The sequence below is a fragment of the Scatophagus argus genome, chromosome 15 (genome assembly GCF_020382885.2).
Source record: "Scatophagus argus isolate fScaArg1 chromosome 15, fScaArg1.pri, whole genome shotgun sequence".
NCBI lineage: Eukaryota > Metazoa > Chordata > Actinopteri > Scatophagidae > Scatophagus > Scatophagus argus.
This window is the reverse complement of record NC_058507.1, coordinates 4108298-4133975: the sequence shown is the minus strand read 5'-3', so window position 1 is coordinate 4133975 and position 25678 is coordinate 4108298. Positions and strand designations below refer to the sequence as shown.

General features: G+C 42.1%; 3 protein-coding genes across 3 annotated transcripts; 2 read left to right on the top strand and 1 right to left on the bottom strand.

Moving 5' to 3' along the window:
* The first annotated feature begins 911 nt into the window (after positions 1-911).
* LOC124072234 (tandem C2 domains nuclear protein) lies at positions 912-13454 on the top strand. The gene is made up of 12 exons (XM_046413462.1): positions 912-1067; positions 2420-2488; positions 2573-2776; positions 3494-3664; positions 3851-3930; positions 5813-5882; positions 6684-6784; positions 7382-7498; positions 7861-8052; positions 10392-10506; positions 10611-10810; positions 11447-13454. Exons 2-12 carry the CDS (start codon positions 2422-2424, stop codon positions 11555-11557), a joined length of 1428 nt encoding a protein of 475 aa, XP_046269418.1. The 5' UTR covers positions 912-1067; positions 2420-2421; the 3' UTR covers positions 11558-13454.
* A 2064-nt stretch (positions 13455-15518) lies between these two features.
* plek2 (pleckstrin 2) lies at positions 15519-20402 on the top strand. Its single transcript, XM_046413722.1, has 9 exons — positions 15519-15670; positions 15864-16028; positions 16584-16768; positions 16881-16972; positions 17631-17818; positions 17944-18045; positions 18315-18398; positions 18661-18739; positions 19131-20402. The coding sequence occupies exons 1-9, from the start codon at positions 15617-15619 to the stop codon at positions 19256-19258; spliced, it is 1077 nt and encodes a 358-aa protein (XP_046269678.1). The 5' UTR covers positions 15519-15616; the 3' UTR covers positions 19259-20402.
* Positions 20403-20940: 538 nt separating this feature from the next.
* On the bottom strand, positions 20941-25086 carry si:ch211-10a23.2 (Galectin-related protein A-like). Its single transcript, XM_046413723.1, has 4 exons — positions 24924-25086; positions 24524-24609; positions 22687-22867; positions 20941-21795 (listed from the first exon to the last, which is right to left on the bottom strand). The coding sequence occupies exons 1-4, from the start codon at positions 24948-24950 to the stop codon at positions 21652-21654; spliced, it is 438 nt and encodes a 145-aa protein (XP_046269679.1). The 5' UTR covers positions 24951-25086; the 3' UTR covers positions 20941-21651.
* Between the last annotated feature and the right edge of the window lie 592 nt (positions 25087-25678).

Here is a 25678-nt window from a genome sequence, read left to right as displayed (position 1 = left end):
GAAACTAGAGCCCATTTTGGGATTATGATAACATATTTTTGGGAGATTACAACAAATTGTGCAATCAAAACAAGCCAATTAATATAATTTGGGGACACTAAACCACATCTGCGGGATTTGGGGGAACTCCAGTAAATTTGTAATTATGTGTGTTAAAATATATTGTGGAATTTTGACAAACTCAAACAGCAACATAACAAACAATTGGGGGAAATTACTAACTGGTGGATTTGAGCGAATAATAGCAACAATAATTAACAATAATCTCCATTCACCTATCCTGAACTCATCAAACCTTTTGGTGGTGGTGTTGGGTGGTGTTGGGTTATAACGAATATTGAGCAGTTGCATATTGGGGAGATCATACCAAAGCTGTGTTTCACTGTAACAAATTAAGGGTGTTTTATCAACACATTTATGGAGCCTTATACCAGTTTTGGTGATGGGGGAGCACAGAAGTTTGGGGACTTTGGGACAATGGGAAGAATGCCAGATTTGCGTGCACGATGGCAAATTTTAGGATTATAGCAGTACATTTTGGAGCACAACACTAATTTTGTGGAATGGGGGAGCAACAGGCCAAAAACATTTGAGAACATGTTAAATGTTGAATGAACAAACCGCACACCTGTTCACCTGTGGCGTGAGTCTAAGTGAGACCTTCAGCGAGTGTTTGTCAGTCAATAAATAATAGCCAAGTTTCTCCCTGGATGATGCAGACGGTGTTAAGATCTCGACTGAGGAGGAAAGAGGTGACATGACAGGAAGCCCGCACAAGTGAAGGGACCGAAACGCAAAACAAAACAAAAAAATCAAATGAGAAAGCGGCGCTCACGTGGCTGTTCGGGGAAGGAAGCGCAAACACACACGGTGTCAGTCCGGGAATAAAGCTCGTGTGTGAGTGAGGGAGGGGAGGAGGGTGAGGCAGGGTGAGGGAGGCAGAGACCTGCAACAAAAGCACACAACAAACCCTCGCTCAGTGGCATTTCTCCCCAGCCGGCCAGTGAGGGTGACCTGCACCGCTGGATGCGCACAGTTTGTCTTCTGTCGGTGAAAACATCGCGTGGGTAAGTCGACTTTCTTCCTGCTTTTAGAAGGTGAAATAATAATTGATTGATTGCTCCTTGGCGGAAGGTTACACACACACACACACACACACACCGCAAATTCCTTCATACGTCCGCAGCACAACGCAGAGTCACCTCTGGCTTCATGAAATGATACAAACTTTCTTCACTTTTTATTTATCTGAGTGTTTATCAAGCTTTCCAGTGGTCCTCAAAACACGCTGAGATGAAGTGGAGTTTTGTTAATTTCTGTGATTAAACATAAGGAAGTTTTAATGTAGGGTGTTTAAATATCATCCCAGCTGTGACAGTGAAATAATGGATTTGAGGACACTGAGCCAAATTTGAGACACGGAGCTAATGAGATGTGAAGAATTTTGGGAGTTAAGGCCCTTTAGGGTCTTTAGATCAAACGTGGATGATTTATGGACTTTGGGACATTACATCAACTCACAAACTTTACAGAAAGGTCCAGTGTGTGGGATTTAGTGACATCTTGTGGTGAGGTTGCATTCAAAAAACAACAATTCTTATGTTAAGGTGAATAAACATGAATGAAAATTATAAATATGCTATTCCATCTCTACCAGTTGTTCCCCTGACATCCTGCACACTGAACATATAAGATTATAACAATACACACTTGGTAAACCAACTTTTGTCAGTGTTTGGGCACTGCAACACCTTTATGGGATTTCATGAACACATTTTGTTGGCTCTATACCAAACTCTGGGATTAAAGGGGAAATAAAACAATATTGGGGGTTAGCCAGGGGTTTCGGACTTTAAGAATATATTTTTTGGAGTATATCAGTTTGGAGCACTTCAGCAAATTGTGGGATTAAATCAAAAACTAATTAATAATTATTTGAACAATCTACTACATTTGGGTTATTTTGATTAAGTCAAGACAAATTTGTTGTCTATCACCACATTTTTGTGGCACCATATTAAATTTTGGCAATGAGAAACACTATCACAAAATTTGGGAACATATTGAGGAATAAATTTTGCTGTTGCTGTACCAAAATTGGGGGATTTCAGTGGCATTATGGGGGTGTGGGGGGGATTTTGACAGGTTTTAGGGTTTTATCATCAACAGATTTTTGAGGTGTAATACCTAACTTTGTATGAGGAAGAGTTTTGTACCATAACAACAACACATTTTTAGGCACTTTTGCCAAACTTCTATGATTTGGGATGACTATAACAAATTTGGGTTTTAACAAATTTTAGTATATGAAGTGTTTTCAACTACCGATTAGGGTCCAAGAAAGGCTTGTTCTGGCCCTGGTGATATCACACTTCAATGTGTAAGCTGAAAATTCCAGTTGAAATGTTTACATTTGCAGCCATGGAGTGTCTCAAAGATTGCTGCAAGAACTTCATGAAGAAGAGGGGGAAGGAGCACGAGACCCAAGGTAAGCTGTCGTCCTGCACACCTGTACATCGGACAGCTTTCATGGTGTTCTCTTTCTGATGGTTTGATTTCCTTCGCTTTCAAGTGATCACGCTGAAGATGCCTCCTAACAAGGCAGCAGCATCAGAACCAGAGTTTTACGAAGGCCGAAAGGGGGTCACAGAAGATTACCTCCTGTCCAAGCTGCCCCCGGACGGCAGAGAGGTGCCGTTCGTCCTGCCGACCTTCAAGGCCTCCTATGTCCAACCCAGAGGTTCCCGCTTCCCCAATCTACAGTCTGGACCGCAGAGTACGTAAATACTGAAAAACAGCAGTTTGGCTGTTCTTCGTTTGTTTGCATTATAAGGTGCTCTGTCCCTTTTAGCTGGTTAAACTAATTTACACAGTCTCACTATCACATGCAAATTAACCTCAACAATAAAACAATGTAGAAACCTGTTGCAGATGTTGGCGTTGACTCAAAAGTTGGTTCTAGCATCATATTGTCTCTAACCACTGAATACACAACATGTAACTGATATCATTTATTTTCCAGGAATAATACTGAACTTTTACTTTTGTTATTACTTCACACTGTGCAGTATGGCTGCCAAAATTGACTGGATTTCGATGGCATGTGTTTGGAAAACCAGCTCAAAATCAAGTCTTAAAATCATGTCCATGATGCTGCTTGGAGACCAAAGACGCAGTCAAATTAGTGTGGAATAAAACATGTTAATAATCTTTCTTCAATGCGGGCCAAGGTTAAAGTATTGAGGTTAAGGCAAGTTTCACACAGTACTTCACCAAAACAAGCTCAGACCTCACAGAGGACACAGCCAGTGGCCATAATCCCTCATGCATCTAAGTTTCATTAAAATCAGCTCAGTGGTCACTGACGCAGGAGACAAGCACCAGGATATCCTGTTTCTGAATGAATAGCCGCAGTCTTTTCGTTTGCTAAGTGAAAAGAATAACTGGGTCAGATAGAAGCACGCTGACCTCCAGCCCTGCTCCCTGGCTGCAGGTTCAGCCCGGTGCACATATGCAGAGAGGAAGGCAGAGCTGCTGGGCTCCAGTCTCTTCGCCTACAGCACCGAGTCCAGCTTCCATCAGGGTCAGACGGCCAAGTTCATCTCCCCGGGCTCGACCCGCCGCAACACACAGGACAAAGGAAACTCCAGTCCCCAAAGTTCAGGTAGCAGATGTTGTGGTGCATCTCATCAAACGCTTCAGTCGTGCTTCTCTCAGGATATGAACCAAAATTATTGAATCAGAAGTCAATTATGAGTATCAGTTAAACTTAATTAAAGCATCATCATGTCATCATGTGCACTGACTGATGTTTTTTTTGTTGTTGTTTTTGTTGTTGTTTCGCGTCCAGGTCGGACGCTGAAGCCGGGCGACGAGCAGCAGCTCAGCAGCTCCATGTTTGATCTGTCCAGCTCTCAGGGTCAGATGCAGGTGAGACTGTTCTCTATCTAATCTAAGTTCACACTGCGTTTCTCACCCTGTGTCAGCCAAAACTATATATAGGTTTATAGTTTCCACTGCCATCAGCAGCGTAGTGGAACATTACAAGCCTCCCACGGTGGTATTTTGATTTAAGGAGCCAAAGAGTTGATTAAGAAGCAGGTGTAGGTGTGCAGGGCTTCTGAAGTTAACTGTATTTAAGTTTTGAAATTTTGAAAAATACACTCGCAGACATTCATATATCTTATTTATTGATAACGAGAACATTTCAGCAATTGTGCCACTTCTTATAAAAGAACACATTTAAATGTATGGAGGCCCGAATGTGACATAAAGCAGTGAGATGGAAAAATATTTTGAACGGTAAATATGAAGCTATAGAGCAAGCAGTTAGTGAGCTTAGCTTATCTTAGCTCATGCAGCATAGCCAATATAACCATGACAGCTTTATGTCCCATCTGGGGCTCCGTATAACATCTTTAAGTCTTTAATTAAAATGACAAAAATGTCAAAGAAACCTCCTACTAATTACGGATGAGCTTGTTAGCTCTTTTGAAGTGGATCTGAAAGGTATTATGGAAATGGATTTGAAAGTGACTGTGAAGCCAGTGGAGTTTACTTACTCATCCAATTCCTCTCTCTGAATTTTTCTGTTTGCTATACACCATTGCCTGGAGCAAAGCGATATTTAATCATTAATAAAGGAAGGAAAACAATGAGTAAGTTTGGGCGTATTTCTTTGTCCTAAAAAGGATGTGGTCTAGTATGAATGTCTACAGCTCCTCATTACTTAACAGGAATAGCTGAGGCCGTGTTACAAACAATCAGTCTAACGTCTTGATAACCTAAGACAAATAACTAAGTCCAGTTGCGTTCGATTGAATTTCCATGAAATAACCATGACCTGGATGAATGAGAATATTCCCAGGAGTCTTGATAACCTTGATAAACCTTACAATAGCACATTTGTGGCTCACAGCATGATAAATGCCTGAGCAATGTTAATGTAACACACTCCCCATTTTGCTCATTTTGCAACAAGTATACATTTCTGTTTGGTTTTCACTCCTATCTATGTCCTTATTATCCAAAGCAACGTGCAGTGGGTGTAAAATTCCCATCCAGCTCGTTCAAATGTTTTGCTTGGCAGCATTATGAGCAAACAGTAATGAGTAATTATAGCCGTGAAAGGTGCAGCACCTTCGCAGTAGATCAAACAGTAAACAAATAAACCTGGCTTTGTGAAATGAAAACTGCGAGTAAAGAAACAACCAATCAGAGGTGGTGTTTTCAAAGTTGTGGCAGATTCAGGGAGGAAATGGGAGAAGAGGATGTAAAGTGATTTGTTAGCTGTGCTCGCAGCGAGGGTATCTTAACTGAACTAATTGCAGTCAAATTGTATACAGACATTCACAGTCGCCAGAGGATGAATCCTAATGACTCTGGTGATCCTCTGACGTTTCCTGTTGTGCCGCCATGAGGTTGACATTTATAGTTTCAACAGAAATGTCGCAGCAGCTATTAGATGGTGCAGACATTCCTGGTCCCCTGATGATGAATTTAAACTTCTCACCCAGGAACATCATTGTGTCGAAATGTTCTTTGATGACTGCATTGTTTAAAAAAAAACTTTTGACATTCTCATCAGCCTCATGTGTACTCTGCGTGAAGTGCGAATTAGCAATTGTTTGACTAAGAGAGTGAACATGGCAAACATTATACCTGCTAAATGTCAATGGTATGGTTCAAAGCACCGCTGCACCTGAATGCATCCTCGTAAAGCTAGCACTGCTGTCTTGTGTGATTAAGTTTATAGAAATAAACAGTGAACTTGTCATGCTATTTTTTATGTGTGTTTGCATTTAACTTGCAGCGCTTCGACTCTGTCTCCAGCGTCCTGAGCAGCACGTCCTCCGTGATTGGCTCCATTGAAAGCAGTCTGGGTAACTTAAATACCTACTTGTCTCCATCTACAAACACTTTCCCCTTCAAACTTTCTGTTCAGATGCACCTCTGTCCACCGCCGTCCTCTTATTGGTGAGGGTAAAGGGGTCATGACTTATGTCTGATTAAGATCAGTCTGCATTATGTAAGCATGAAAGGGCAGCTGCAGTAATCATTTCCAAATGTTTTCACTGCAGTCCACCATTGAGCTTCGGAGATAAGCCTTCTTTCAGATTGCGTTATTCCATCGAAGAGAAACAGCTTTGTTATAATAGAGATAAATTTGTTTTTATATGTATGGACACAAAGATGTGTTTACTTGCTGCTTTTACTTGTTGCTTTTTCTTTCAAGTGCAACCTGTTAGTAAGTGCCTGACAAAGTGCTACCTCTAATACTTTTATTGATACTTCATTTATTGATTTGTATGCTGCGCAGTAATAATAGGGCTTTTTCATGTATTGATAAGTTGTGCATAGCTCTAGCTATCCTGCTTGAGCATTTCTAAAGATGCTTGACTTGCGTAGAGCTCAGAAAAATCACTCATGAAATGTTGATGGCGGAGGACGACAAGGTCAGATTGTCACCCAGAGTGTGCATGACTGAGAAGGCAATGTGAAATCATAAATTAAACATTGAAAGGGGTGCAGAAGCATGTGCATTTCCATCTGTATCAGTGTTTAACATTAATCTTGCACTTAGTAAGCCACACTGTGAGCTCATATGTGCAAGATTACATCCAAAAACACGCAATAATTTGTTCCTGTTGTGCTGCTGTCGACTGATTTCCCAAATGTTACAGACTCCATCACCCTGTCAGGTGATGAGCGTGAGCTGGGGAAGGTGAGCGTCCAAGTGAGCTACCAGGAGGCTCTGGAGCAGGTGTGGATCACTCTGGTCCAGGTAAGGTTACATGCTGCGAGGAGAAGGGAGACACAAAGAGCTCCATTATGCTCCTCTGCAGCATTTCTCAATGGACCCTCTGTGTGTCCAGAACACAGGCCTCTGTTTGCTCCTCTCGCCGCTCTTTTAACTTTGGCTCGGATGCTCAGGGAGGAAAAGGTTGTTGTTTTTCTTTACAAAACAGATCGGCCTCCATTGATGCTAAAGCACAGCGATCCGTGTATCCGAGGAAGTGAGGCAAAAACTACACTGTGTGCGTGCATGTGTGCGTGTGTTATACATGAAATCTTTGTTTTAAGGCTTTAATGCAGAGACATGCGCTGGTTCCTTGAGGAACAGGGGAAAACATTTGAAAAGAAGCACCTCTTTCCCACCCAAGATTATAGTTCTGGTTTGGATGCCCTTCATGTGTAACGTTATAACAGAAGTCTTTCTTTGAGCCTAAATAAAGCATAAACTGCTTAAATGACAGTGGTTTGGTATTTATGTCCCATTGACTAAGTAAAGCTGCTCGTCCCGAACTTGTTTGCTTAAGTCTATAAATAGATTCAACCTTCCTCGACTAAAAAGTTTTTCTCCCTTCTCTTTCGTTATCAGTGTTCAGACCTCAACCTTCCTCTGGACGGAGTGGAGCAGCAAAAGATTGGATTTAAAGGGATCATCACCATCCCCAAACCGATACAGTTCAAGAGCTCGATCAAGACGTACTGTCAGGTAATCCTGAAGCCCACTGACTAAAACCTGATGAAACATCTACGACAGGATCTGCAAGTTATATTGCAGTTGAGATTTTATGTTTGCAATTACTTAGCTCAGATTTAAACTTCCACTTTTTTGGCTAAGGGTTATGAATAAATTGGCAGTTTTGTAACGAAGAATTTGACCAGATTTGACAAAGATTCCTTTCCTAATAGGGACTCCTTTTCTTTCTTTGGGTCTCATGAAGTTTTTCTTTGGGAGACTTTGCAGGGTTGTTATTCTAGATGGAAAAGCTTCATAGTTTGCCTCAGATGGATTTATTTTTCCTGAATCTGTTGTGTAAATCTCACCTGGATTTTGCTGTGTCTTTTCTTTAGGATGTGTCCTTTATGGAGACCTTTGTGTTTGCGCTGCGTCTTCAGCAGTTGCGTTGCAGTGCTTTAGTGCTGCGTCTGCAAACACACAACCCCAGGAAACGTACGGTGGCGGAGTGCGTCCTCTCCCTACGACAGCTCGGTTCTCAGGAGACGGAGCACTGGCTCGACCTCAACCCTCCGTCCAAATCGTCTGTGAGTGCCCCCTTTACATCAGTCTGAGAACAAAGATTCCCAGGAATTAAAGAATTACTATGTCAAACCCAGGACACTGGACCAACAGTTGGAACAACTGACTGCTGCTTAAAATATGCCCATGGTGCCTTTATCTTCCTGTATTGTTAGTTTGACCTGTTTTTTAACCCGTTTAGTCCTGATCTTGAATGTGGAAAAAATGCAAAGAGGAAAAATGAGAATTGTGGTTAGATTATGACAAGAACGAGACAAGACTAGCTAAGACAAGACAGTTCTTCGTTTAGTGTACGATGGTGGCTGCTCAGAAATTGGCCTCATGCATTGTTCTTTCCCAACGTCCAGCTGTTGTGGCCAAGCGGAAAACTTTCAGTGTGGGAATATGCTCCACTTTTACCACTTACTCTCCAGCATTTCCTCTGTTGGCTGCTGTCTTTTATCACCCCTTTGTATGCGCACAGTAAATAAGAACAAAGCACGGTGTGTGTCTCATAAAACTGTCGTCATGATGCATTGTAGCCCACTGGCATGTACTGTCCTCATGGCCCTAACAGGGTAATATTGACATTGAGTCAGGCTTTATGTTGTTGCATAATCACAGAAACAAGAGAAAGGGGATTCATTAAAGGAGGGAAATTTGGAAACAGGCTTTTATTGGAGAGGAAAAACCAGAGTGCGGAGTCTGGAAATGTAAGACATGGAAAGTAGGTCAAACCAAACCATTTCATCAGCAGAGAGTGGGTTTGTTGATAAATGGATGCATGTCTGGCCAGTGACAGTAAAATGTGAGCTGTGTCTGCACTTAGGGGATCAGACAGTGAATCATCATTAGGTTCTCAGAGGGACAATTTGATACCGTCAGTGAATTTACCCATCTGGTGGACACAAAAGGCACATATTGTTCAAATCACTGCCACTCGGTCGAGGCTCTTAAGGGTGGAGACAGCTGAACTTGCTGAAGTTTTGAACAAAAAAAAAATATATTGGCAGTGTTTTGAAAAGGAGCAGGAAAGCTGGCAGTCCAAGCTGAATCATGCAGCAACGGTCTACAGTAGGGGTGCCCAAACTTTTTTCCTTGGAGGGCCCAAAGTGGAAGTTAATGGCAGGCCAAAGGCCAAAAGCGGATGATGCTTTACCATGCTCACATTATGAAAACTTCATTGTAATTAGGAATCCTACAGATCCTACATATTTAAAGAGCCTTTTGCTATGGGCCCTTCTTCCAAATGGAGACCAGCCCTGATCCACTCCTATATGCTAACATTAACATGCTAATGTACTCACAGTGACAATGCTAACAAGCTGAAATTTAGCTGGTGTAATGTTTATCATGTTTACCATTTTGGGTTAGTGAGTTCACATGCTAACATTTAGCTCATTAGCACTAAACACTAAGTACTTTAGACTGAGGCTGATGTGAATGTCATTAATCTGACAAAACAAGTAATGGACAAATTAAAATGTTGACCCAATGATAAGGAAAAGTCAGGGGATCACTTAAGTCTTAAATCTTGCAATCATGCAAAGGCACTAAAAACACTGGATTAACTGACTGACAGACAGACAAGATTAATTATTTTAAGTGACATTACAGCACAGTTCAATTTTAAAGTCAAATGTTACATCTCAGAAATCACTAAGCCTACACTAAGTCAGAAGCACACAGTGTCTGGCCTGGTGAAGTGCTGTATTTAAGGATCAAAACACTGAGCACATCAAACTTTGGATTTTATGTCAAAAAACGGAGGGCTGATGCACTTTGTGTGTCCTTCTGGCGTTTTATGTAGAAAATTACGTCTTTTGGCCAATAATTAAAGGTCAGTGTGTTGTAGCTTTAAAGTCATGCACTCTTGAAGCCGCGTGCTGGCAATTTACACCGATTGTTCGGAGAGCAGCCGTAAAAGGTCAAAATATCAAAATCCTAAAAGTCTGTAGCTGCTGCAGTGCTGGTCCGGTGAGGATGAAACTTGAAAATGGAAGATTCATCTTGGAGCACAACGCGTTTACTTTTGATGCTGGTGAAATGTTTGGTACTCAGTGGCCACTTAGAAGTCCAGAAAAGAGATGACCATGCAGTAAACGCCGCCCCGCTTGCTGTGTGCCAGAGGAGGATACACTCAGTAAATGACACACATGTTCATGTCCTGTCTTACAGTTTTTGTGCAATCATTAATGCAATCATTAGGGGCCACTTCCCCTCATAACCCGTTACAATGGTCAAACCCAGTGCTCCAACAAACACCTACGAACTAAAAAACAAACAAAAAAAAAAGGAAATGAAAGCATAAAAACTTTATTGATTTGATTTATTTATTTAGATATTGCTGTGTCTCCTCTTTCAGGTGTGCCACTCTGAGCTGCATCTCACCACCTGCTTCCAGCCAGTCAACGGACGCATCCAGCTCCAGGTCCTCGCCGCCCAAAACCTCCCAGCATCCTCCTCACCGCTCACCCAAGGTAGGCGTCACTGGAAACCTGATGAGAATGCCAGTCACTCCAGTCCCATGTGGCTCATGTGTGTGACCGTACCGCTGTTTTTACCTTCTCTCTCCCCTGTGAAGCCTTTTTTGTCAAAGTGGAGATGTACCAGTTGGGGCGGGTGGTGATGAAGAAGAAGTCTCGTGTGCTAAAGGCTTCGGGGGGTCAGTGTCAGTGGAACGACACTTTTCACCTCCTCCTGGCAGCGTTAGACCAGGACTGCTCGCTGTCAGTCAGACTCTACAGCCGGAGCTCGGTCAGGAGGAAACAGTGTCTCGGACAGGTGAGTCGCTGGGTAACAGGTTTTTCGTGATGAAGAAGTACTCAGCCCTTTCTTTTAATTATCATATCCCTAAAAGTTTGAAAATATTCCAATTATTCTCTACAATCAGGAGGTGTTTTCATCTCTGAACCTGAAGTACTTCCTAAGCAAACTGGCAAACTGCCCGAGATTAAATCAGCTGAAACTAGATGGTCAACCTTGAGGACACACAATGTGACTATTACTGAACAGCGGCCACTGTGGCCACAGGTGGTAATTACAGGATACTGGCGCATCGTTTTTCCCTTTTTGTGATAAAAGATTGAAAGATTTAGCTGTGACACAATAATAAAGTCATTCAATTGACTCTGTAACAACAACATATACCCGCAGTTTGCTTTGTCTTAGTTTGCTAAAAGTTTTGCCACTCAAGGGACTGGCCAAACCAGACCAAGTGGAGCAAGCAGGTCTACAGCAGAACACCAGGGAGCATTGAAGAGGAAAAGTTTTTTTGTTTTTTATTATTACTTATGAATTCAGCTTTTCTAGGAGGAGGATGTTGATATTTTTTTATTTCAAAATGCATTTTCAAAAGACGCTCCAGACCTGCTCTCCATAAGAGATTACATGCAACAAGCTTCCCGATGTTTGTGGCAGGTTCAGCTGGGATTTGACAGCCCCGTCCCTGGAGCAGTGGAGCAGTGGAAGGACACGATGGCTCATCCAGAGAAAGTGGTGTCTGCGTGGCACAGGCTGAGCGCTGCCTAAACCTCCCTCCCCAACCTCCTCTTTATGGATGCTCCTGGGCTGCAGGTCCGGCTGCGCCCAGTTTGCCGCAGTCCCGTACGCCTGCTGAGTCGGCTCCAGTGGACCAGACTGTAAAGTACTGAATGTGCTCTGAATGGGAGACTGGGAGACCAGACGTCCACTGAGACAGTTCAGGTGCTCGGGTGTAAATAGGGGTTTTCGAACAAAGTGTAGGTCCTGGAAAACTTTTTGTGTGTGTGTAGATAAAATACATTGTTGGTTTTTTTTTATTTAAAAAGCAGTAGAGTCTAACTGACAACAGTTCGCCTGCATAGCATTTAGCTGTACATACTGCTGTGTTTTGTAAGTCACGTGCCTTGTTGTGTATACGTCACTGCTTTTTAGTGAAAATCTTCTCACTCTATTTCAGTTGGAGAGAAAGTTTACAAGCAGAGAAAATTAACTATGAAGCCAAACTCGTTGCTGAATAAAGTCTATTACTAAAGGTGTAAAATATTCAGCAGGTTCCTTAGTTTCTCTCAGTCATCACTGAGAGCCTGTAGGAGTTTCTAGTGGCGTCCTTGTCCTCTGTCTTTATTTCTTCGTTTCCTAAGTACTTTGCTGTGTCGGGACATCTTTAGAGGGTTGTGCAGACGTTCTGGTTGTTTAGCGGCTGTGAAACAATCAAAAACATGAGCTTTTATTTCCCTGATTCGCTGCTCTGTTTTCACGAACTTCCACTCTTCACTCACCCTTCAGCTCACCACTGCAAACCAAACATTATTCTGCATAATGGTGCCTTTGAGGCCCATCTGAAAGGAAAAGGCTGTCGATATTCTGTATTTTTCACGGTGTGAGCGAACTCATTAACAGATTATGTCATGTCTATTTCTTGCTTTCCTTCCTGTCTGTCTCTTGCTGTGGTGCTTCATCCTGCTGGTTTCTGATGAAGAAGTAAACAGCTGGACCCTGCTGTGTTCAGCCTGCTGTGACTTACTTTTACTCTCCAGTGTGTGAACACATCCATCACCTTTTAGTTACAGCTGCTTTAAACAGGAATAAATAGTCTATTTGCAGGGACTATTTTTAGATGCGGATTAATACACGTTTGGTCTGTCCAAAAACTACTGCTTGTGCTCTTCTTAATGAAGGCACAGGTCAGACTGTGCAACGACGTGACTCACTGATATGCTTTAATATTCTTTGGACAGCAGTTAACGGAGCTGGTTTTGGGTTTGGCCTTTTAATGTTTTTTACTGATGCTTAAAAAAAAAGAAGGAAATTGAAGTTTTCTAGTATACTGATGTAACTATAGGACATCATTTTACTGCAATACAGCAGTATCAAACTGTAGCATTTGATAGTGAAGCTCTTGTATATGTATTTAATGTTTTAATACTAAATGGTTTAGTGATTAAAAGTAGGTGTTGTTGGAAAATGTTCATTTGTGTGTGTACTGAGACAAAGAGGTGGAGAGAGCACTAAGTGAAAATAAAGACATAAGAAGAAATAAGAAGAGGGAGTCAGTACGAAACTCTCAGGGTTTTAAGTGAAATTGTGAATGATGTGGAGACTCTTTTAAAGCTCTCTTATTTTGCAATAGAAGAAAAACGGGGCAACTTCCTCAGCATGTAAATTACACAGTCTGTAAAACAGGTCAACAGCTGTAAACCGCTGTGACTCTGGCTCTGCGTCACCCCGTTTTTCCATTTCACGCTTTAATATGAAGGCGGTGTAACTGCCCAATTGTACACGAGCAATTTCAGCCTCGGGACATTTGTTACCTGTAGAAAAATCAGAACAATTTCCTTTCAGTTGCAGCACTTTGAAAAACACTTTGAATTAAACGTGTCCACCTTTTGCCTTCGCTTGAAAAACAATTTCCTAAAAAGAAAAAATAAACGAAACCTACAAGTCACTGTTGTGTGAATGTCTGAAAGTTGGGCGCTCGGTCATTGTGAACATAATGTGGCATTTGTCACTATTTGAAAATGAAACCTCCATGTTTGGGATCCGAGCTGAAATCCTGTCTCCGTTTCAGCGTCATAAAGCATGAGGCCTTCTCTCTGTGTAACCAGCTGTGGACGTGGACACGCAAACACACGCCCAGCGAACAATAAGTCTGTGGACCAAGAAAACAGTCCGGCGGGTGTTTGCGCTTTAAGTGTGTGTGACCAGGACAACCAGGCGCTCCACGTGAGCTGACCTGCGTCACAGCCCCTCATATCCTGGCGTGCCAAAACACCATCATATTGTTTTTACGTAATTAATGTTTGATTTATGGTTAATGTTACACAGAGGGCATTCCAGACACACCTCGCCCGGTGACTTTATGCAGCACTCAGAGCAGCATGTCTGACTCGCACTCCAAGAAGCAGGATTTTGGATTCTGGTTTCTGTGTGTTGTTCGCAGAGGTCCTGGTCTTGGCTCGGATTTGTTGCCACACTGAGTCTGCTGCACATTCCAGCTGTCTCATAAGCGCATGCTTGTATGCGCAGGTTCGTTCACCTGGGAGACACACACACCTGGGAGAGTCCCTGCAGCAGAGAGCAGAGCTCAAGCGTTAATGCCTGTCTCATCTCACGAAGGTTTTCATCCAAAATTACAGGTTACGTAACACAAGATCCCCCCCCCCAAGCTCATTAAAATCTCGCTGACAAGAAGCCCCCGAAGAAAAATAAAAATAAGACATATTTTTCTTAAATCCGGAAGTAAAATGTTGGAAAGTAATCCTGCAGGAGCGAGGATTTTCCAGATGGAGCTCGTGAAGATTTCCTGTAGAATTTTCTCTTTCTGACCGAAAAAAAGTGTGAGCCATGGCTGTAAGCAATATCAATGAGAACTGCGGCTCTGAATGTCAACAAAAGTCATGACTAAAAAATTAACTGCCCTCAAGAAAGTTTTGAGCTACCAAAGTATTCAGATGGTTCTGTTCTGCACGTGAGAAGAAGCGGACTAGAAATGTAGCTTGTTAGAGTCTGCAGCGATAACAATAAATCCTGGAAATCTGGCAAAACATAATAATCCATTATGAGTGGAACTTTTGTTGAAGTTCTTGATGCTGCCACTAGGGGGCATCAAAGCTGTAATAGCTCAAATCCTTCACACATGAGGCTGTCCCTCAAAGAATACTTGTTGTACATCAGTACCTCATCTTCCTAAAACCAGCTCATGCAGTCACAACAGTGTGCAGGACTTGGCCCGCCCATGTAGAACTTTAAATATTTGTTCCAAAGCAATCAGAAAGAATTGAACATAAAGAGGATGTAAAAAAAATCAGGTAAAATGGACACCAGCTGTATGTGGTGGGTGGTGCAGAACGTCATGATGCATTTATGGTGACAGTAACAAACGCTGGTTAACATTAGAATCGTTTCATTATGTGACTCAGATGTGCTAACAACTGCACCTCTGTAATAAAAACACACAGGGAAGTATTTTCTGTTTAACCATTTAGAGGCACGTGGAGGCCAACTCATCTTCTAGCCTGTAGGGAAACCTACACTGCACTGGACTGGCTTTTCTCCATTTGAAGGGCACCCATTAGTGCACTACATCATGTTTCCTCCAGTGGAAGGGCTGTCCGTGGGCCACTTAATCATGTCGCCTTGCACATTGAGCCACCTGAAGGGAACCATGTTTTATCTACCACAGAAGCACACCTTGTTGAAGCTATCAAAAAAGGCTTTTTTTTTATTCTGGGCTGAAAGAAGTTATTAGAGAGTTAGATAAGTAAGAGAAGCAGAGGAATCTTCAGCCTCGTCAACCACTTTATTCTCATTCACCCGTATGTGCACTTTGTTCTGCTACATTGTTCAGTCTCAGCTCTTTCAGAGGTGCATCATGCAGGATTCAGGACTCATCACCTCTGCTGAGCCTCTCCAGGGGTCAGTGCGCCCTCTAGTGATCAGTGGCAGAAACTGTAGGATCGAGCTTGCCTGAAAATGTTGAGCAAGGTGTGTGTGGGTGTGAACAGGGTGACGCACATACTGAGGCATAAAAGAAACTCTGCTCTTCATTTAAAAACCTGAGCAGGCAGGAACAGGCAAAGCTCAGCTGCCAAGATCCCACCGAACAGCATGGATGCAGACCAGAAAAAAGGGATTTTAAGAGAAGGATTCCTGGTGAAAAGGGTAAGATGTTTCTGTGAGATACACAATAAAACAAATCCTGTAAAATGAGGATCATAAATAGTCAGAGAGAGATGATGGTACACGTGTCCATCGCTGTATTTGTAGAACAGGGTTTTTCTGTGTCTCTTTTCTCACTCTGTAAAATAAGCACACGTCACACATTTTTGACCAATCTTTTATAATCTGATCACAGGGTCATCTTGTACACAACTGGAAGGCGCGCTGGTTTGTGCTGATGTCAGACAAACTGCTGTATTACAAGTTTGAAGGAGGCAAAAGAGACTCGTGCCAGCGAGGGAAAGTCCTGCTGAAGGACTGTGAAATAACTTGTCCCTTTCTGGAGTACGAAAATCGTCCGGTGAGTTGACACACACTGCAGTGTTTCGTCTGCTTGTCGCGTACTGTTAAAGATTAACAAGGGATTCAAAGGACAACCAAACCGGATTGATTATTTTTATTGTTTAGGGCATTTCTTCACGGACCTCTACAGTTTTCTGTCTGATCTTCTTTTCTGAAATGAGCAGTTAAACCTGAAGGAGACCAAATGAACCTTCATGTTAAAGGCCAGAAAATTCACTGCAAGAGCAGAAAAGGATTCAATAAAATTCTGCCATAAAACAATATGCAGAATATATTTACAGAAATGCACAGAAAGAAACTGATATTTGCTGCATCTCAGCTGCCGTTTGTAAACTGATCTTCAACATTTTCTTTTCCGTGTTTTTCTTTATGTTTTGGTAGAAACCACAATGAAGGTGTGGCTCACAGAGTTCACATGATGAGAAAATGTTTTGCCTCAGGTTACTGTTTTGTCAGGACCTGAACTCCATCACCTACCAGCTTCGACGAACAATTTGCCCCAAGTCTGCTGAACATCCCTCAGCTTTATATCGTTTATTTTTTTCTTCTTTAGTTGGTGTTCAAGCTCCGGACAAAGAACGGCGTGGATCATTTTCTGGAGGCTTGTTGCCGGGAGGATAGAGATGACTGGGCAGCTGACATCAACGCCGCGGTGGACAAGCTGCGGACAGCTGGAGGCAGGAAGGCCACGAACGAGGAGGACCCCGCTGAATCCCGGTTACACAACATTAATCTGAGGTGAGCCTCGCAAGCAAAAGTTCAGCCACAGACTTTGCAGCTTGTGAAACCCTGTGGTGTTTGCTTTTGTCTCTCTGCTTGCTTTTGAACGTATTTATCCCCTTTGTTAAAGCAAAGTGTTGGACTCCATGTATGACGTCCACAACGGCATCAAGACCAGCAGCCATGTGGAGCAGGGCAGCACTTACAGCAACTGTTTCTCAGGTGGGTCTTCACAGCATTTTTTTATTCTCTGTTGTCTCAGGTGATGTTTGCTTGGATTTAAATGCAGTCTCCTTTATAATCTGTCAGAATGTGACTGTGGCCCCCATTTGTTCTAATCCCTTCACACGTGACGCTCATGAAGCCAGAGAGGATGACAAGACTGTGGAAAGTACTGAGGAGAGACAATATACAGCATAAGTTATTGACTCTATCATATTTCAAGGGGTCATTACTATTTTGCTTCGTATTGTGTATGAGGCAAAATAACACATATGAGGAGGAAAATGCATTAAATTAAAGCAGAAAAAAGAGAATCAAATGAAAATGTGCAAAAAAGGGAAGCGGTGTCATCATAGTTTTTTTTATCTCGGCACTTGGGCGGTTTGTCTCTTTGCTTTGTGCATGTGTTTTATCTCTTCATGTCTGTGTCTTTATATCCACATGGCCTACAGTTTGCCTTTATGTTCATCTCCAACATCAAGACCTGGTGACATGTGTAACAATATTTCATGTACATTTAATGAGACATGAAACTTTTCCCCTCAAGCTGAGATTATTTAAAATATCCAAACCTGAAGTAACGCACACGTCTGTCGCAGTGTTTGCACATTGTTGCTGGTGTGAAGCACAGACACACGCTAACGTGGCGTCCCTGCAGGTTCGGCGGTGGTGGACTGGCTGGTGTTCATGCAGCTGGCTCTGACCCGCGTGGAGGCCACGACGCTGGCCTCGGCCCTCCTGGAGGAGGGCTTCCTGCGGACCGTGGGCCTGAAGAGCGTGGAGGCCCTGCGCACCGCCGGCCTCAGCGAGCAGTTCATGGACGACTCCACTGCACTGTACAGCTTTGTGAGTGCCAAGAAGTCTTGGTGTACTGACCTCTGGTGCCTTCCTGCTGCATAATGTCATACATACATTTATACATTTGTTGAGATGGCAGATTGGAGCAGTAATTAATACACGTTTGCTGACAGTCTGACAACTTAAAGAAAAGAGGCAGCGTGAAGGCGGAGACGTCGCTGTCTGCAGTGGAACTGAGTGGAAAAGTGATAAAGAGAGGATATCTACTCAAACAGGTAAATGTACTGTATTATTACTGCATAACCAATGGCTTCATGAGGCTTTATTGGCCAGTCATGAGGATCTGAAGCAAAGTCTTATTTAAAAATTGTATTAACAGCCTATAAACAGCAGCAGAAAGGGATTTCACAACCTGGCAACCTGAAATTTGGTTTTATAACCGTTGCCTTCTTAGAAAGGGGCACCACTTTGTCTTATTTTAAAAAAACATGACGTGATGAAATGAAGAGACCTCACATTGGACACTCGCCCTCCTTAAACACAGGGACACAGGAGGAAGAACTGGAAGGTGCGACTGTTTGTGCTGCGTTCAGAACCCGCTTTCCTTCATTATTTTGATCCCACCAAGGTGAGTGTGCAGCTCATGCTGTGGAAGACCAACACAAGGCAATAAACTGCAGTCAAAATCACTGAAGAGAGCAAATCAGTAAAACCTGTAAACGCGTGTATCTTGGCAGATACAGAAACAAGACATAAATAAAAAAATCACTTAAATGATGACACTGAACAGGGCACGGCTGTCCAAACAAAGCAGCTGTTTTGTTTAGCTATGCTTCATTTGTAATTCCACAATTCTGAGTCGGTCTAATTCACTTCCTGTCTGATGTCAGGATGACATCAGCCCCGCTGGCGGCTTCTCGCTGCGAGGCTGTCTGGTGTCTTCTCTGGATGATAATGGAGTTCCCTCAGGTGAGTCACCGTCTCCAACATTTCTTAACACACAAGTAACGTCAAAGCAGGAGCAGTAGAATAGGATTTTTCTTCTTAATATCGCATTTTCTTATTTTCTCATCAAAAAAGACCCAGAATCATCAATGAACTGACTGTACTGACAGGCGTCATCTGTGTATCCAAAGTCTGATGTTAAAGACACATTCCTTCATTAAATACTTCAAATCCACATCTGAAATCAGATGAAGTCAGAAGGTTTTCACTGCACTGCTGCTTTAAGTCTCTTCATGAGATTTGTCGACGATAAGGAAAATAAAGCCGGAATTATCCTTTAAAGCTTTAAAGAATTTATGTTCCTGATGAAATTAGCCTTTTCTTTTCACTGACTCTAATTCGTTCTCCCTCACAGGCGTGAAAGGCAACGTTCAAGGCAACTTGTTTAAAATCATCACTCAGTCAGACACACGTTACTTCATCCAGGCTCCGAGCCACCAGGAGAAGATGGCCTGGATAGATGCGATCAGAGAGCAGACGTAGAGCAAGAGGTTTTCATTCAAAGCCATGAAGAGGACTGAATTTTTCACATTCTGTGAATGTAAAACTGTAGCATCAAACTGCGACGAGGCAAAGCGCTGATGGTTGCGTCACTTTTCTGTTTGTTTATCTCAGAATTGCTGCAGTTTTAAGCTTGATTACACCTGAATTTTTTTAAGATTCAAAGATGCAGCATTTTGTCTTGTCGTCGTTTTCGGTTTAAGTTAAAGATTTTTCATGTGATTTAAAAGATTTCTTATTGTAACATAAAACATAATAATTTTGACTTTATTCTCCAAACTGAATTTTTACATAATGTATCACTCCAGAAACCTCTAGTGAAAAGTACATTTAGTAGTTTACTTAAGTACTGTTAAAAGGTGTTTGGATTTTACTTGAGTATTTTTATTTCCTTCTACTTTGTGCTTGTACTCCACACTTTTTTTTGTACTTTTTATGCCACGACATTCTGTACAACAGCTCTGGTTAACCATTTGCACATGAATAACTTACCTAAAACAGCAAAAATATAGACGTTAATTGTTAAACGCGTGGTGCCTCTCAAACTTCTCAAGACTTGTAGCTTCTTACAAGAAAACAGGATGCAGTCGGAGCCCTTTTTCATCCAACCTTCTCAGGTGGCTTCATTTCAGTAAATCTCTGAGACCCACTTAAGTAGAAATATCCAAAATTTAACAAATAACTGTAGTCATCATCCAAAATGTCCAGGAATGAACAGATCTGTGCAGCAAAAGTTTATTTTTCTTCTTCTTTCCCTTTAATGGTCTAACAACCCCTCCATTTATTTTGTGATGTTACCTCACTGTCTGTGACTCTGGCACGCCATCCGGGCAGGAAACACACGCACAGTGAGGGAGTCTGAAGTGCACAGAACCATCACAGCGTGGAACAAGTCGCCAGCTACTTTATGTTAGACTGCAGAAAACACACGAACCATAACGTTATGGTGGAGTGCGGTTTGGTGTGTTGTGACATGTTTGCTTTTTGTTTTTATTTGACTTTTACTTGTTTTGAACACCTTTTACATGCATGTAGTGTTTTAATGTCACGTCCCAGGAGGAGTAGCTGCCTGCCTTGTAATGGCAGCTAATGGAGATGCAAATAAAGAATACAGAAGTTCAATTTATCCGTCAGTTTTTATGCAATATTTATCCACTTTATCATTAAAAATCATTATTACTTTCTGCTGTGAAGCAATGGGGAAAAATGTGATATAATACAATATCAGTCATACCATTTTCCATCATAATTTCTTATCGGTACGACCATGAAACAAGTATTAAATTATATTCAGTCTCCTCTTAAAAGTCTTAAATGTAAGGAGCCCCGAGGGGAGTATTTCTACGTGGTACTTTTAAATAAGTAAAGGATGTGAGGGAGTACAAGCAGAGACAAGAACTGCCTCAGGCGCTGCTTGTCACAGCCATCAGGTTTTATCCAGTCGCCGGCTGCTCCCAGCCGTCACAGACAGCCACTCCCACTCAGCAAGCTGAGTCCAGCCTTTATCTGGGTGACTCAAGCTGAGCTGGTGTCAGTTTAAAGCCTCGTTCCAGTGAAATCACAGGTGACACAATGCCTCGGTGAGTCCTGATAATGCCGAGTGGGTTTTGGAGTAAATCCAAGTGGCAGTTGCTAGACCACAAAGCGGAAAACAACACAGGAGATAACAACACAAGTGATTTATTGCAGTGAGTCAATATGAAACATTCACATCAAAAGTGCTAGTGGTAAAAGACAAGTACACAAACCTGATCCCCTCCAGCTTGCTGTTTACTCTGGAGGCGAACTCGGAGCACTCAAACATAACTGTGTGTATTACTGGCATGCACTAACTTAGCCTACTCGGACTGTTTTACATTATTACACCTGTTACAGTACTTAGTCGGGGCACAGAAAGACAATCAAATGATTTCGGAGACACATTCATCTTCATGCGGGCGCTCGTAAACGTAAGTGCTTTCAAAGGTTGACCCCAGAGAAATCAAAAACAAACGTGGGAGATTTGAATGCACGAAAACTGATACAGCTGCAACGTTCTTTGAGGGAATATGTTATAGCTTGGACCACATTTGCTTTAAAAGGAAAATTCAGTCCAAATCACATTCTTCATCTTATTTAAGACACTGATGAGCATTCAGTCATTCGTCTTTATCAAGTCCCCAAACTGGTAATCTAGTGAAGGCACTTTGTCTCAACACGTGATTACGAGGCAGGCAGGTAACTTCGTTTGGAACCGGTTCTGGAGACATATCATCCCCACCGTGGGTTAATTTCATTCACTCAAAAGGTAGCTCTAGTCTAATCTTATGTGTTGAATACTGTCCCAAAACACCCTCATGTGTGTGGTTTTTCCCCCCTTCTTTTAATCGCTGGTGTTAGGCCACCTTGGTGAGCTGCAGGTCGCCGAAGACTCGTAAGGCCGTGAGGGAGGCGAGCTTGGGGAGCCGGTGGGTGAATCCACACAGAGGCTGTCCGTCCACCAAGATACGAAACTGCTGGTGCTCACAAACGATCTCCATCTGACGGTCAGAGGGGAAGGACAAGGTCAGCGTTTATTATTATATTTAAAAGTTCCGTATTTACTGCTTCATACCAAAAAAAAAATAACTAAATAAAAACAGAGATGTCCGTCCAGTTTGAGGAGTCACAGATTTGCCTGATTTTCCGCCAACTTTTCTGCCAAAGCTTTGCCAGCTTTGGTTATTCAAGTGATTTGTTGATTATTTGTTTTTTACTTTTAATGTTGCTTGTATATAGTTGATGTCTTTGAGAAAAACTTAAGTTTTAATACCATACTTTCAGGAGCTTGTGCAGAGCAGCGATGTTATACTGCACTCTGTGTAAGAACTCATAATGATTCCTGTTTTTCCTGTTACGTTCTCTGCAGCATGAAGTAAACTCACAGCAGATCTCAGAAGAATCGTGCGATATTTGGATTTTGAACGATGACCATTCACATGCTGACATTCTGAGCAGCCAAACAGGCAACATTTGCCCAAAGTGTTGCAGAGTGATTCACAGGGGAAACACAGAAACTCCTGGATCACATACATTACAAGATCACAGGCTGGTCTTTGAGGTTTTCTGTTTTAGTCCTGCTTGAGTTTTCACTCATGTTGGTCTTTAATGCATTAGAGGAGAATGGATGATGGAGGGGTGGATGAAAGGGTGGAGGCGAGTGTTCAAATGTTAAGACGAAAGAAGGGTCGAAATGTGAATGTTCTGCATGCGTCTTCAGTGAAGACAAAGAAACGCTGGGATCACAGGAGGAACTTCATGAATTCTGCAGTAAAACAACTTCTGACCACGTGAGGTCATGCAGAGGTCAGCAAAGCTGGAAAAGACGCGGACTGACTTTACTTTTCTCACCGTCAGTCAGCCTACTTAAACGCCGGATGTCATGCGTGTACCTTGAAGGATTCTCCAGGTGCGAAAGGGAAGAAGGAGAGGGTGTTTTCAGCTGGACCCCACTTCCCAGCCAGGCAGGCGTTGCGTTGGACAGCCTTGTCCACGAAGTTGACCTTTAACTGAAGTCCAACGTCGCCCTCTGAGTCCTCCTCCTGAGGCCTACTGGACAGAGTCACCTCGATGCTGTTGGAGCCCACAGGAGCCATCGGGGACAGACAAAAGCATTTAGAAAGACTCAAAGACTGTGGTAAATTTAAGTTACTTTACTTCACTTTACTTTTATTCTCATGCAGCTTCTACTGCACTACAATTCAGTGTAAAATACTGTGCTTTTTACTCTGTGTTTGGCAGCTTTTTTTTGGCTTTATAAATAAGATTTTTACATACGAAACATATGAAATATGAGTACAGCTGAAGTCGATTAATTGATTGACAGAAAATAAGTTGGCGACTGTGCTGATACTTCTTTAAATTATCTTTATTCTGGATTCATCCAGCTTCTCAAATTCCTTCTTTTTCTTTAACTTTTAATTATTCTCATAATTGTAATAAAAGATAAATTTTAAATTATTTTCAGGTTACATCGTGAAGATGTCACTTTGGGCTCGAAGTGATTGTGATGGCATTTCTTTCTATTTCAGAGTTTTTACAAAGCAATCAATCAATCAGTTATAGAGAAAATAATCTGCAGATTCATCCATAATGAAAATAATCATTAGTTAAAGTCCGAAACAAAATAGTTACAAAAATGAGATCCAACTCAACAAGTACAACAGTAAAATGCTTTTACATTGATGCATGATTAGTAATGATCTAAGGATATGAAATACATTGTAGTATAACAGTCACAGGGCACATTTTGCTGCACTGAATACTTCAACTTCTAATATACTTTTACACCACAAGTAACATTTTCAGAGTAGGACTTTTACTCATAACAGAGTATTTTCTCAGTGTGGTATTTGTTCTTTTGCTGAAGTGAAGGATGTGAACACTTCCTGTGCTGTCATGTGGCCTTTCGTCTTTTCTTCTGATGGCATCACATGTTTTTTCAGTGTTCTTTAGAGAACAGTGACATCTTCTGGTCGTTGTCACAACTGTAATGTAGTAACAAAGTATTTCATGAAGAAGATTGGATAACAAATGATCTTGCTAACTGACAATGAAGTCGAGCCCGAATAAAACAATTCATCACCGGCGTGTCAAAGAACATGTTTTCGGCAGCAGAGTTTTGGTGACATTCATAGTGGATTTGATATCACAAAGACCCGGCAGCAGCAAGTTTTATTTAGCAGTTAGACTGGCTCTTAAAATAAAAAGTAAATCAATCAGTCATGTTTCTTTCTAGGAAACCAAGGAAAAAAACGAGTCCTTTCACAGTAAAAACCTCCAGATGTCCCTGCAGCTAAAAATAAGTTTCTTGACATAAAAAAAGGTTCTGCATCATAGTTTATTTTTGCACTTTTTTGTGCAGCCTTATTGTCGTCTTTTCCTGGACATAATTGAGGACTAAAGGAATAAATAGCCTGCTAATGTTATCACCCAAAGAAATCCCAGCGTGACTCTTCAGATTTCATGGGATTTGCAACTCTCCCACGCACGTTGGCAGACTAACCCATAATCAGGAAACGCACTGGCATTACAGAGATATTTTCCCAAAACAGGGACTCTGAACCACAGGCAACATCTGTCTGCTTTACAATGCTGCTATATGACAGCTCAGGGCTTTTTTTTATCACTAACTTTAAATTAGCTGCCACGTCGTGCGTGCAACAGTACATCAATAATAAATACTTAAATGCTTTTTATTACAAGATGAAAACAGGTGTGTGCACTAACCTCTTGGGTTTTTTGTTGATAATTCCCATAACAACCAGTTTCATTGAAGGCCGCAGCCCACCCTTTATCTCTCCGATATACTCCCCCTGTGAAACAATAGAGATGTTTACACGTACAGATCAGGATGAGGCCTGCAGAGCACTTATTTTACTATTGCAGGACTCCACCGTGCAGCCTGCGGAAGTCTTACTGTGCGCCCGGCTATGGCACCGATGGGAACAATAGCTTTATTGATCCACATTTTAAACAATCAGTGACTCAGCTGGACAAACTACAGTACGTGCTCCTGTATTTTTTTTGTCTCTCCAGAAAGCCATGCCAAAGTCTAATATTTTAAAACGATATCATGATTTTTTTGCAGAAATGCTGCCGCGAAAGCCAACAAAGCTAAGCTACATACATGCTCTTTCTTGTCCTTTTCTTCCATTCCACTCAGGGCGTGATGCAGCGTGGAGGTTCCGAGCGGTGATGCCAACTGAGGACTGATTGACTCAGCCTCCAGCTGGCAAACCCCGCCTGTACTACGTTGTCATAGAGACAGGCTCTCAATTCGGCAGTGATGGCGGTGGGAGACAGAAAGACAGGCAGGCAGGGAGAGGGAGGGAATATATTAGAAACTAAATACAACACATGTCAGTCCAGTCCTGATCATTTGGATGAAAAGTTAAGTTTAAGATAAGTGTGTGTGTGTGTGTGTAGGTTGCATCCTTTCACAGTCACTTCGATGCTTCTGTTTCAGTATGCAGTAGTTTGCTTTCTATTGTAAAGCACACTGTGTGCTCTGAAACCTACAAGCTGATCCAAGCCGTCTCATCAACCTGATGCTGCCTTCATGGTCGTCTCTGGTACCTCAATATTAGGCTACCCAACAAAGACAATGATGGGATTTCTGTTTGGGGTTCGCTTGCTCTTTATTTCTGCCGCTTTCAACTGCACCACATGGTCCACGTCAGTAGATGGAGTATGCAAAATTCCCATAGTGACTGAACCATGAGACTCACTTTCGCTGACTTAAAAATGTGAGTCAACATGTGTGAATATATGTTTTGATATGTACAGCTCCATGGCGACTGTGCAAGCTCACTCTGCGCATGAGGACCATTGTTCATTGTTGTGTAAGCTCACAAATGAAATGGCAACCTTTACAACCAGCCT

Bases quoted from the DNA above. Each gene is read 5' to 3' on its own strand.
- si:ch211-10a23.2 (XM_046413723.1), bottom strand. From the start codon at position 24,950: ATGGAAGAAAAGGACAAGAAAGAGCAT. The intron at 22,868-24,523 runs GTTAGTGCACAC...GGGCTCCAACAG, and splicing joins ATCAACAAAAAACCCAAGAG to CATCGAGGTGACTCTGTCCA. The intron at 21,796-22,686 runs GTACACGCATGA...TCTGACCGTCAG, and splicing joins CACCTGGAGAATCCTTCAAG to ATGGAGATCGTTTGTGAGCA.
- plek2 (XM_046413722.1), top strand. From the start codon at position 15,617: ATGGATGCAGACCAGAAAAAAGGGATTTTAAGAGAAGGATTCCTGGTG. The intron at 16,769-16,880 runs GTGAGCCTCGCA...CCTTTGTTAAAG, and splicing joins TTACACAACATTAATCTGAG to CAAAGTGTTGGACTCCATGT. The intron at 17,819-17,943 runs GTGAGTGCCAAG...GTTTGCTGACAG, and splicing joins CCACTGCACTGTACAGCTTT to TCTGACAACTTAAAGAAAAG.
- LOC124072234 (XM_046413462.1), top strand. From the start codon at position 2,422: ATGGAGTGTCTCAAAGATTGCTGCAAGAACTTCATGAAGAAGAGGGGG. The intron at 2,489-2,572 runs GTAAGCTGTCGT...TTCGCTTTCAAG, and splicing joins GAAGGAGCACGAGACCCAAG to TGATCACGCTGAAGATGCCT. The intron at 6,785-7,381 runs GTAAGGTTACAT...TTTCGTTATCAG, and splicing joins TGTGGATCACTCTGGTCCAG to TGTTCAGACCTCAACCTTCC.